Source organism: Galeopterus variegatus, unplaced genomic scaffold (genome assembly GCF_000696425.1).
Source record: "Galeopterus variegatus unplaced genomic scaffold, G_variegatus-3.0.2 Scaffold208, whole genome shotgun sequence".
Lineage (NCBI taxonomy): Eukaryota > Metazoa > Chordata > Mammalia > Dermoptera > Cynocephalidae > Galeopterus > Galeopterus variegatus.
In genome coordinates, this window is record NW_007726319.1 from 267,681 (window position 1) to 280,769 (window position 13,089).

The window sequence follows — 13,089 nt, forward strand, 5'->3', positions numbered from 1 at the left end:
TTACTACTTTTATTGTTAAGATCTCAAGTGGTGTGGCATAAATGAGTCTTTTCATGTCAAACTCTAAAATATTCATCTTAAGAAATTAGTGCTTTTAAAATAATATCTTTTACTATACAGAAAAGATTTCTGAAGGATACATTAGGAACTGATTAACCATGGCTGCCTCTGAAGAATGAAAGCAAGCAACTGTATAACTTTCTATATAACTTTTTTTAACCATGTGCATTTACTACATATTCAAAACAAATACTCTTCAAAATTAAAATGCTTAGTATCCCAAAATAAAACTTTTTAAAAACCCGCTAGTGTATAACAATCTAGCATCCTAGAATACATGAAGGTCTATAACTACAGAAAAACATGTTGAAATTTCACTTTAAAAGAAATATATCTTCAGTTTCAAGTAATTCCATTATAAAATTGTTGTACAGATATCATTCCTTTATTCAACCATGTAATTCTTATGTTAAAAATACAACAGCATTAAAAACAGATAAAATAACTAAGACTTGAGCAAAAGTAAGGGAGAATCCCATATATTTATTTTAATGAGATGACTAAAGAACACAATCCTGGAATTTGACTTAAATAACAGACCAAAAAAGTAATAATGTAAAAAATAGTAAGAAATACCATAAGAACTAAAGAATTACTAAAAGCTTGATCATGTGAAAAAAAATTAAACATTAAGGAAATTCAATAGTTAATAGGGCTAAGTATTATTGCAAAAGACAGTAATATAAATTAAATGCCATATCTGAAATATCAAAATTTAATAATTTGGCAAAATTTGAGTTTAACACTTGAAATGGAATCTAAAGTTTGAATAAGATTACTCTAACAGGCTGGGAAGGGAAGGGAGAGACTAAGGGAGAGGTTGGTTGATACGAAATTACAGCTACATAGGAAAAATTAGTTCTAGTGTTCTGCAGTAGTGCTAGGCATCTATAATTAACAATAAATTATTGTACATTCTTAAATGGCTAGAAGAGAGGAGCTAAAATGTTATCATCACAAAGAAATTATAAATTTTGGCAATGATGAATACACTATTTACCCTGATTTGATCATCATACATTGTATACATATTGAAATATAACTCTGCCATAAATATGTACAACCAATACATGCCAATTAAAAAAAAACAATTTTAAAAATAAATGTTTAAAAAAAAAGATTTTAACAAATAAATTGGTTTTGGCAATACCTAAAAAGTACTAGCAGCAAATAGTGTTTATGCTGACACAGAAAGAGTAATGAGGGTATTAGAAATATAATTTTACTTAAGAAATACTAACATTCTGGATAAAAAAAAAAAACCTAATACATCCATTATATTAGATAGATTGGGTAGTATTAACTTGGGAAAAAATTGTTCCAGCAAGGCATGTAATAACAAACATGCTAGAAACATGGCAGAAAAAGTAAAAAAAATAATAATAATAAATAAAAGACAACATGTAAACATATTTTCAAAGACAGGTGAATGAAGTTATACAGCAATAATTTTGAAACTTAACTTGACCTCAACCAATCACCCAGACCTGCCTATTCTCTCAAAATTAATCATCTCCTTGGGTTGATGATTACCATGAAATCTACAGATATTACACCTGCAAGTCTGGTTAAATTACATCTTGAACTCAACACTGAACTCAATTTTAAACACTAGGACAAGCAGACCTTAAATGTAGGACAAAGTAGTAGAGAAAGAACCATTCTGGTTACTTCCTTCTAAACATCCACATGACAAATATGCTTTCAAAGAATCAATTCACACATACAACAGCTGTCCTACAAAAAAAGATGGAATTCTATGATAGACTTCTACATAAATAACTTAAAGACTACAACTGAAAATAAAGGGAAACTGCCTAATAAATGTTTAAGATCAGGAACATTAGCAATAAAGCATTAAATTTTTTAAAAAATTCATAATAAACACATGGAAAACCTCTGAAGATAGATTGTTTCCCATATGCTATGGCCAAAGGCCAACCTGAAAATTATTTAACAGGATAAGACATAATGTGAGATTAGTTTTAAGGGGCCCTGCTCTGGGGGGAAAAATGGATTTCTAGTTTTCTAAGAAAGAATTGGTAGTAATCCAATTTCACTAAGATTTTTTAGGAGAAAATACTTAAATTTCTCCAAATCCATTAAATAAGTATATATACTTGAGTAAAAGTTTCTAGGAATCTACTCTTGCTAGATTTCAATTCAAACATTTATTGATGCTTGTGCTAAATACCTTCTCAAGTGTTTACAGATCTTAATTTTTCACAGTAGATGATATTTTGGGAAAACAAAAATCTAACCACATTACTATATGGACCTATCCTTTAAAAAAATTTTTTTTATAAGCCTCCCTAGCTATATATACAAATCCACCAATGGTTTTACCTTAGAAATGAGCCTCATGAAGAAGCACATGTCACATATGGATGACTGCATAGATTGCTATATGTTTTAGAACATTACTACAGCTCATTAAAATGGAAACTCTAAGAATGCCACAAGATAATTCTTTTTTACATTAGGATTTGCATTCAATATAATCTTGTTTGGGATTAGACATTACCCATTCTGGATAAACAATACTTTCTACTATCTCATTTAGGTGCAATCTTCTGGATGCAATCTCTTGGTTTTTCTTTCTAAATTTATTGATTTGAGAAATGGAACTACACAACTAAAATTCAGTTTTACATTCATTACCTGCCAAAGTACAAAAAAATCATCAAGAACTATCACAACTCAGACATCACCTGAGGCCACCAAGACATCATTTTGCTAATTCCTAATAATCCAGAAGTATTGTACCTTGTCATCATTTTAGACTGAGTCTTTTATCATCACCCGATATCATTTGCAGCCTAACCTTTCACAGCACATTTCATACTCAATCATCTGTAATACCTTATTTAAACTAATCGATTGTTTTTAATTCTTCCATAATAATTCTCTTTGGACCTTTCCAGTACTAAAATGGAATAACGATTTCAGAATAATTACAAGACTTTGTTGATGTTTCCTAGTATCTAACTAGGTTCACCAGCTTTAAGATAAATGGAAAAGTTTTCCTTTAACATGCCAACAGCAATCCTGTCATTTACCAGTTATAAACTGCATCACTCAATAGTTAACACAATTACTTTTTCTCGCATACTCAGAACTATTTTCATGTCCATAACAAAGTTTTGTAGATGATATAATTCTTCCAAAGACTTTCACCACAAGTCCCACACCTTATTTGGGCAAAACTAATGGATGGAAAAGTTGAAATGTCATACTCTTTTAAGGCACGATAAAAACAGGCAAGTATATGCAGGAACTAGAATAAATTTTGATAAGACTAATTATGAGACTGACATAAATTTGTCCTTTGGTTCCTACTAATCCTCCTAGTTATAAAACTTTAGGTTGAAGTACTTTTCATGTACAATTATATCTCTCAATATACCAATATTGGAACTTCAAATCACTTATTCCCTAAAAAAGAAATATCTTCATATAAAAAATCCCTCCTAGACTTACCCTATTACGTTTTTTCCGACATAAATCTAAACGATAAACAATAACAGAGATCATACCTTTTACACTTGACCTTTCTTCTGGACAAGAACATCCTCTCATACACCTCATCCCAACCACAACCACCCTGAATTCTAAAATATACAAGCCCAAGCAAAGTCTTATAACACCAAGGTCACAGGGCCAGCCACCACAAATAAATATAAATGAATAAATAATAAAACAAGCTCTAGAAATGAATTCAATCTAAATTTCCTCAAAGAATATTAAAACCTTTCTTCCTTTGAAAATCAGAAACTTGTTTTTTTTTTTTTTTTTAAGGTACTTACTCATGGTTATCAAACTGTTTTTGAAAAACAAATCGAGATTTTCGGGGAAAGCCTTAATAACACCAAGGGGAAAGTATTTTCACAGTAATCTATAGAGCTTCAATTCAAAACCAAAAACCATTGTTCCCTATGGCAAAAGATTGATATTAACATTTTGTGGATGAGAGACTTGAAGCTCAGACAGGTTAAAGGATTTGTTAATACAACATAAGCTAATGAGTGGCAAAGCCAGACACAACCTGTTCTAATAAAGCAGTTATTTCTCTATCACCACACAGCCTCTTCCGAAAAAAGCAGGATAAAAAAACTCTGTACCCATAATTTCAATTTGAAAATTCAAATAAAATTCACATAAATGATAATAGCTGTGTTACAATAATAAATTATGCTGTATATCACTTTATCTTCACAATCCTGCAATACAGGCCCTTTCATCCCATTTTTCCAGTGGGGAAACTGAAGCTGAGAGATTATGTGACTTGTTAGGAACTCATAGAGTGGGAATTAATAAATTAAGCCACTCAAGATTTGTCTGAATCTTAGTACACAATGCTTAGAGATTTTCAAAATTACCTTAAGTCAAAGGAAAACATGATAGTTAATTACAAAACTGTTAAGGTAAAAAGTTACAATTGTAGCCCTAATACTGACTGGCATATTACACTGGAAAAGTCCACTAATTAACTGATGAGGTTAATAACTCTGTATTAACTAACTACATCAGAAACTTAATAAACTACAAAATACAAAATCAAAAAGTGTCATTAAGTATACACATGCTTTAAAATCTAAGCCTTAAAATAATAATGGTATAAAATCCTGTCAACCATCCCCTACATTCATATTCTTACTTTTTTCCAAACAAGGGGGAGGAAGGAATCCAATCAAAGCTAATATGTAACAAACAGTATTTAGATAGAGTGTTATAAGAAAGGCTAAATGTAACACAATGACAAAATGAATAACCAGTCATCAAACAGGAATTGAAAGAGTTCACCTTGCATTTAAAAACTACAGACACAACCCAAGAAAGCAACTCAGATCTACTGGTTATACCTGTAAATAATATTTGTTCTTAAATAATAGGAGGGTACTTCAAAAAGTTCATAGAAAGATTCATATTATCTTTTAATCCTATTTTTCCACAAAATTCATGAAGTCTCCTCATACACAAATTACTAATAAAATCTGCATAACTGTTCCACAACCAATTCTGATCTTTTAAAATATTTCACAAACATGAATTAAGCATTTTAACCTTTCGGAGCCTTACTTTCTTCACCTATAAAATGAGGAAGATGGAATAAACTTTTAACATCACTTTCATTCTAAAGCCCTTTAAAACGATAATGTGTAAAAGTTCAATGTTTCTTTCAAGAGTATATATAAAAATTCACTAAGCTTCACACTCAGGTTTTGTGTATTTAAGTTACATCTCAATAAAAAGGTTGGGGGAGAGAAGGGAAGACTAACCAATACACTTCAGTATTTTGTTTATAGTCTGGCATCCATGCTTAAATTATATAAGATTAATAAGGCTGAAAAAACAAGATTTATATAAGAAAACTATTTTTTTTTAATGGATGAAAACAGGTCTGGTATATGTGGGCAATGATCAACTAAAGAAAAACAAACCAAAAATAGCCCACCAAGACAGTTTTAATTAAAGAATATAAACTGAGTGAAGGTTATGATGGCTGAAAATAATTTTAAATACTTAAGAAACATTTCAAATTATAAATACTATACAATCTCTTTGGAGAAATCCATGACATGAACATGGCTAAACCTTTTAGCTAATCCTGACCACAAATGACCCTGAACCAATTCAAAATACTTGAATAAGTGGAATTCTTTCATTCAGATATTAGATTTATTCCTGGTCTTTTAATTTTCAGTCGTATATACTTTAATGCATAATTATTGACATTTACTTACACGAAGAGAAAGTAAAATTCTCTACAAAGAAGTAGAACCTATTATTTCTGCCTTTTGTAGTTGGACAATTTCTAATTAGGAATGCACTGATATCCTTAGGATACTGTTTTTCATTTTCTTTTGAAAGGTAATGGCCAGGCAATATTTTGATTCAGAGAACAAAGATTTAGAATGTAAAGTTACAAAGAAATATTATAGCAAGTGTTTTCAAAGAAAATAAAATCTGGGTCTTGAAATATTTCTTTTCATTTATATTACCACCATTAATATTAATACTCAACAGAAAATAAATCATATCCGTTTCATGCTACTTTGAGCTCAGTCAAATCTTATTAAAATATCTCAGTTTACCCAACAGATATGCTCCTGAAAGGTTCCTTGTAAATCAAACTCATATAAATCTCATCTTAAACGCACTAGGGGGAGCTCCCTATTTGAAAGAACCCTAAAGCGTATGCTTTTGTCATGTATTCCTGCAAAAGTATGACTTTCTGACTTATCTGCTCAACTATTTACATCCAATTTTCACTTAACATTTTTTAAAAACACTATCCAATCCTTATCAACTGCCACTGAGGTAACTTTAGCCAAGTTAGATTACTTTTCTTTCACACCTGCTCTCCAGAACAAAATACAAAGCCCAAGGAAAAATATATACTTAATATACTAGTAACAAATTTCAAAGCTTATACTTTCAAACTTAAAGCTGGAAAATAAAAAACTAGAGGTACACTAATCTATTGAAAAAAAGTATGCTTGTGTCTACTGAGCACTTCATAATTTTTAAAGTACATTTAAAACATATCCAATTTAAACCTCTCATCAATTCTTTTTTTTTTTTTTTTTTTTTGTCTTTTTTCGAGTCCGGCAACGGATCGCAACGAGCACTTCATAATTTTTAAAGTACATTTAAAACATATCCAATTTAAACCTCTCATCAATTCTTTTTTTTTTTTTTTTTTCTGGTGGCTGGCCATTAAGGAGATCCAAACCCTTAACCTTGGTGTTATAACACTAAACCTCTCATCAATTCTATAATGAGGGTACAATGGCTTTGTTTTTACCAATTTGGAATAAGAAGAAGCAGAAGCACAGGGTGATACTGTGACTGCCCCATGTTACACAGTGATTCAACGACAGGATCAAGATTAGGATTCCAATTCTCAGGTTTCTGGCCATCGCTTTTCTTTACCACCACAAAGATGGGGGAAAAAAACATTTAAGCAAGCTTGACTGTCCTCTCTCCACCAATAATAATTGTTGAAAATACTTTTTAGAATGCTTAAAAGTTCAAGGACTTGTCAAGACCATTCAATAGGGAAGGACAGTCTTTTTAACAAATGGTGCTGGGGAAATGGGATATCCACATGCAAAGGAATGAAATTGGACCCTTATCTTATACCATATGTAACAATTAATTCAAAACAAAGGCCTAAATAAAACTCTTAAAAAGAAAACATAGGAGAAAAGCTTCAATGACATTGGATTTGGCAATGATTTTGTAGATATGACATCAAAATCACAGGTGACAAAAGAAAAAATAGATAAAAATGGACTACATCAAAAATCAAAACTTCTGGGGCCGGCCCGGTGGCGCACTGCTACAGTGCGCCGCTTGGGAGCGCGGCAGCGCTCCCGCTGAGGGTTCGGATCCCACATACAGACCGGTTCCCGCTCACTGGCTGAGCGAGGTGCGGGCGCGACGCCGAGGGTTGCGATCCCGTTGCCGGTCTGGTCCGGTACGGGCGCGACACTGAGGGTTGCGATCCGTTGCCAGACACGAAAAAAGACAAAAAAAGGAAAAAAAAAAAAAAATTAAAAACTTCTGTGCATCAAAGGATATAGTCAACAGAGTGAAAACACAACCCACAGAATGGGAGACAGTATTTGCAAATCTGATAAAGGATTAGCATCCAGAATACATAAAGAACTCCTACAATTCAACGATAAAAAATAACTGAATTTAAAAACTGGCAAAGGACTTGAATAGATCTTTCTCCAAATAGAGTATAAAAATGGCCAATAAATATATGAAAAAATGCTCAAAATAATTAGGGAAATGCAAATAAAAACCACAATGAGTTATCACCTCACACCCATTAGGATGGTTGATTTAAAAAAAACCCAGAAAAGAACAAGTGTTGGCAAGGTAGAGAAACTGTAACCCTTGTGCACTGTTGGTGGGAATGTAAAATGGTGCAACTATTATGGAAAACAGTATGGTACTTTCTCAAAAAATTTAAAATGGAATTATTATATGACCCAGCAATTCTGCTTTGGGGTTTATATCCAAAAGAATTGAAAACAGGACCTCAAAGAAATATCTGCACACCCATGTTCTTCACAGAGGGGGTTCACAGTAGCAAAGAGGTGGAAGCCACCCATGTGACCACCAACAGATGAGTGGGTCAGCAAAATGTCATACATACATATAATGGAATATTATTCAGCCTTAAAAGGAAAAAAATCCTTGACATGCTATAACCATGGATGAACCTTGAGGACATTATGCTAAGTGAAATAAGATATTCACAAAAAGATAAATACTGTATGATTCCACTTACATGAAGTATCCAGAGTAATCAAATTCACTAAAAAAGCAAGTGGAATAGCAATTGCAAAGTGCTGGGAGATGAGGAGTTACTGTTAAATGAGTACAGAGTTTTAATTTTGCAAGATGAAAAAGTTCTGGACATTGGTTGCACAACAATGTGAATACACTTAACACTATGGAACTGCACATTTAAAAATGGTTAAGATGGTAAACTTTGTTATGTGTTTTTTACCATAATTTAATAATTTTTTTAAGAGGGACTTAAAAAATTTACAAAATACCATTCACCATTCTGTTTCCAGTTCTTATTCAGCACTTGTTCGTGTTCATTTTCATGTTCAGGTATAGTAATCTACTTTCATTTGAAAATATGCCTATAGCTTAATAAATACCAAATTATTATTAATACATTTGTTGGTAGCCTAAGGGAAACCTAAAAGCCAAACAGGAATCAAGTTTTCATTACTTCTCCTGCCAACATTAAAAGAGAAGCCTGTATTTTGTACTGAGTACTAAATAGGTACTACTTGGGTAAAGGGGAAAAAGTAGTAGTATTAGAACTCTACCTGTATTATCTGCTAAGTTCACAAATAGACCTTTATGTTGATGAATAAAATTGGTTAAAATTCTTCTCTCTAAGTATCATTCAATTTGATCTTGTCTAAAAGCCACCATTTTCAATGAGGTAAACACTCACCACTGAAATCCTCAGAAAATTAAACACATATTTTATTTCCTTTTAGAATACTGGTCAAGGATTATCTTCACGGGAGGGTACACAGTAAATCAGTCAAGTAACATTCTAAGTCCTGGAACAATCTAATCAGTACTAGCATATTGGGTAGTAGGGGTGTGCAGTCAGGCCAGTGACAAAAAATGATGAACTGCAGGCAAGAATAAGATTTAGCAGCTAATCCTAACTGGAACCTAACTTTAAAAAAAAAAAAAAAAAGGCAATGTTGAAAGCACTGATGGAAAACAGAATGATTTAGAACATTACAAAATAAACTGATCTACATACAAAACTTTAATCAGACATCTAAAACGTTATATATTCCCTAATTTTAGATATTAAGGATTTAGATTTAGATATGATTTAGATTTTCAGTGGCTCTCAAAGGATCAGCATTATCTGAAACTCTGTTGAACACATGTGGAAAAAATATATATCAAGTTTATCTGCAATGATAAGCAATTTAATAAGGTACTGCCATAAAGGAAAAGACTGACTAGAGGCTACACATTGTTCCATGACTGTGGAAATATCAGCAAATGGTACTGATTATCAAAATTAAATATTTATTAGGACTTCTACAGGCACAGAATTTTTTAGTAGGCTATCCAAAGTGCTTGAGGAAAACATTCATGAAGAATCATTCTTTCTCAGCTACTTTAACCTTACTTATATCCTGCAAATTCTAATAACAACCTAGATAATAAATATCTCAGGACTTTTATTTGTAGGTATGGTAACTAAATTAACGAATGCAACATAGATATTAATACTCTTGCAAGTGGTTATGGAAAATCACATATGTGCATATATGTGGGAGGCGGGAGATTAGCTATGTAAATATACAAATATAGACACATTAACCCATATTTAGATATTTTAAAAGAAAATAATTCAGAATCTTATTATACAAAGTTGTTTAAATGCTCTATAAAATAGATAAGCTCTGTCCGTCTAACTCGCCTTTTCTCATATCCTTTAACTACTGAGATTACATACAAGTATTTAGTACTGTGGGTTCCACAGATCCGACTATAGAGCATGATAGGGTAAGTATATATGAAAACACTGAGGTTACAGAATTAAGACATTCCACAGAAAACAGGCAGATACAAAATACTTTTACTAAGAAAAAAACATATGAATGGTATTTAGCACTAAATATTTGATAAATCTAAAATTCCTGATAATTTACCCTTTTTATGAATAGGAAATGTAAATCAGCAAGAGAAATAGTTTATGAAAAAAATCTTCTGCAAAGATGTTTTCTTCTAATTGAAAACTTTACTCCAATAATCAGTTGTATTTGAAAAATGTGGCTTCTTAAATTATTTTAATGCTAGTGTCATTTTTATGTGCCAATTTAGGACATAAGCATTAGTATTACTCCTTGCATCCTTACTTATTCATCAAAATAATTCAGAAGCATTATCCCTCCCTGTTGTTGAATTAATAAACCCTAACATGTAAAAACATCACAATCTCCAGGATCTTCTCTTGCACAAAGTGGTAACAGCACAACAGGACCACCTTCAACCTCAAACTTTTTGTAAGCTTTATTGACAAAAACCAAAGTGTTCTCTGGTGGAAGATGGCAACTAGGAAAAGGAAAATATGGGGTTAAGTTACAAATGTCCTCAGCCTCTCCATGACAAGCAGTTTTTCTAAGGAAACACCCTAAGAAATATTTTTTAATAGGTGGTAGGAGGTGAATGTGTCCAAATGCCTTTCCCACTTATGAAATGTGATGCAGAAAACAGAAAATTAATAGTTTTGCTACACACTGACAACCTGACAACCAAATAAGGAAACCAAACAATGGCAAGTTTCAAATGTGTCTTTGAACTTAAGTCTGGACCAAAATCTTAAGCAATAAGACTATGTAGCACTACATAAAACAAAGAAATATGAAAGAGAAAGAAATCAATTATTACGTTACAGAAACAAACCAAAAGGTTCATGGTAAATCTACCTAAATTACTGAGAGCTGCAAAATAAAGCAGCACAGAGAAGGGAAGAAAATAATAAAATTATCAACATAGTAAGAACATATACATATACCTACTTAAATGATGAATGTGCAATTCAATAGTGACTGAATTGCAATGTATATCTTTAAATGCTATAGGACTAAATTCAACCATTTCCAAAGATGCTTAGGCAGTGTATAGTTATCCCTAAGAAGAAAAGCATAAAAATTGCTAAAACAAGGGAACAATTCCATTTCCTTCTATATAAAGCAAATAAAAGTTGTAGTCACAGGAAGAATTTCCCTGAAATGTGTGAAAGTCATGAAAAATGTGGATTACGGAACTTGGAAAAAGAACACAACGTATACTTAAATATATCATTATGGTATTAGTGCTTTGCAATTCAACATAAGAATTGAACTCCTTGGGTATAATATTCCTTTGTTACATGTAACATTACATATTTTTCAGTGTTTTTTATTTCCAGGGTAACAATATCATAAAAAGTTATAATGGACCACCTTGTATTATTTCTTAGTGAACCATTGTGTGATTTAAAGCTCTTGTCTCATCCTCAAATAGATGAAAGCAAACACAACAGAGGGATTTGAGGGGGTTCAGAAAAGGATTCTTTCATATTTTCAACAGCCTTTTTTCCAAGGATTTGGAGTTTAAATACTAAAAAACAAAACTCTGGACCTGCCATTTAATTCCGAATTCCTCCTGCAATAGTTGCTAATTGTGTATGCTATAAGAAGAGAAATCCTAATGTACTCAGCTAGTTATAGCATTCTTCTTACCTTTCAAAGTGGTTATACAATATGGTTAAATTAAACCCTGATGAAACTAACAATAATTGTCTCTAACATTTTTACTGACTAATACAGAAATAAAGACCACTAATCAACTGGTGTCGCTAAGCCATTGCAATAGCTGCACACTTGCCTGTGTGTAAAGTTTCAGAATAACTGAGTATGGTGAGGCAGGATGTTTCCCTCTTTTATATCTTTAGTGAACTTCCAAGGGATTAAAAACAAATTCATGTCAACTTTAGAGCAAACAATTCAGATTCTAATTCTGAATAAAAATGCATTTCAATGGGAAAAAAATGAGGGATGTAAAACCACATACAGGAGATTGAGAGTTTCACACCTCTGTGTTATGTGCATATTGTATTTGAATCTGAAAAGTTTTATACCTGCATTTCATGATGTATAGTTTTTGGACTAGACTGTGTTTTTCCACAAAAAGAAAATTCAACTACTTTTCCACCTTAATATTCAACCTACCTGCCCATAGTTGTCTATGCCAGTTACTAATCTATTTAAATTTAATAAATCAAAAGCTGTCCTTAGGGATTGGCCAAGAGTCGTAAGTCCTTCAGCCTGAAGGTTTTTCAGTTCATTCATAAACGTTGCATGGTTTTCTTTCCATCCAGCCTGAAAAGAAAAATGTAAGAATTTTTTTTTTCATCTTTTTCAGCCATGTACACACGGACAGCCGTTATAATCTGACGTTCAGCAAGTAACTGCTTCACTTTTGGTTGGTACGGTTTGGTTAACGTGTTAATACTGTATCACCGCTGAGGAAACTCTTCCAAAGGTGACCAAGAAAAAAACCTACTTACTCTTATAGCTTTTGGTAGTTAACAGCCTTAACACTTTATAACTTCACCGGGAAATTTACTACCTAACCTAAAAACCAAAATGTGGGGATGAGAAGGTACTGGTGAAAAGCAGAAGAGAGCAGGACTTCTGAAGTTAACCTACAGCTGTCCCACCGTCCCGGCCCGCGCGGCCCTCTTCGGACGAATCTGAGAAGCCCGAGCCTCGCAGCCCCCCATCCGGATCCTTGGCCAACCGAGCGATTCCCCTTTAATGCAAACCGGGGCTCGGCGCGGCCGGGCCCGGCTGTCACTCGGGCTAACTTGAATAAATATCCCCCACAGTTCATTGCTGCCGCTCACGCCGCGGAGGGGAAATGTCGGCCATGTTGATCGCAGCGCCAGCGCCGCCGCCGCCGCCGCCG

The 13,089-nt window shown here is 32.9% G+C and overlaps 1 protein-coding gene across 3 annotated transcripts in view; it reads right to left on the bottom strand.

Annotated features, from left to right (window-relative positions):
• The window catches only part of INTS6 (integrator complex subunit 6), a 101,704-nt gene extending 89,208 nt beyond the window's left edge, over nucleotides 1-12,496 (bottom strand). For all 3 annotated transcript variants that reach the window (XR_550032.1, XR_550031.1, XM_008565825.1), the window contains exon 1: nucleotides 12,351-12,496. Coding sequence is in view for 1 of the 3 variants with exons in the window: in XM_008565825.1 (XP_008564047.1) it covers nucleotides 12,351-12,470 (120 nt within the window). In the remaining 2 variants the exon portion in view is untranslated. The remainder of the gene's footprint in view (nucleotides 1-12,350) is intronic.
• Between the last annotated feature and the right edge of the window lie 593 nt (nucleotides 12,497-13,089).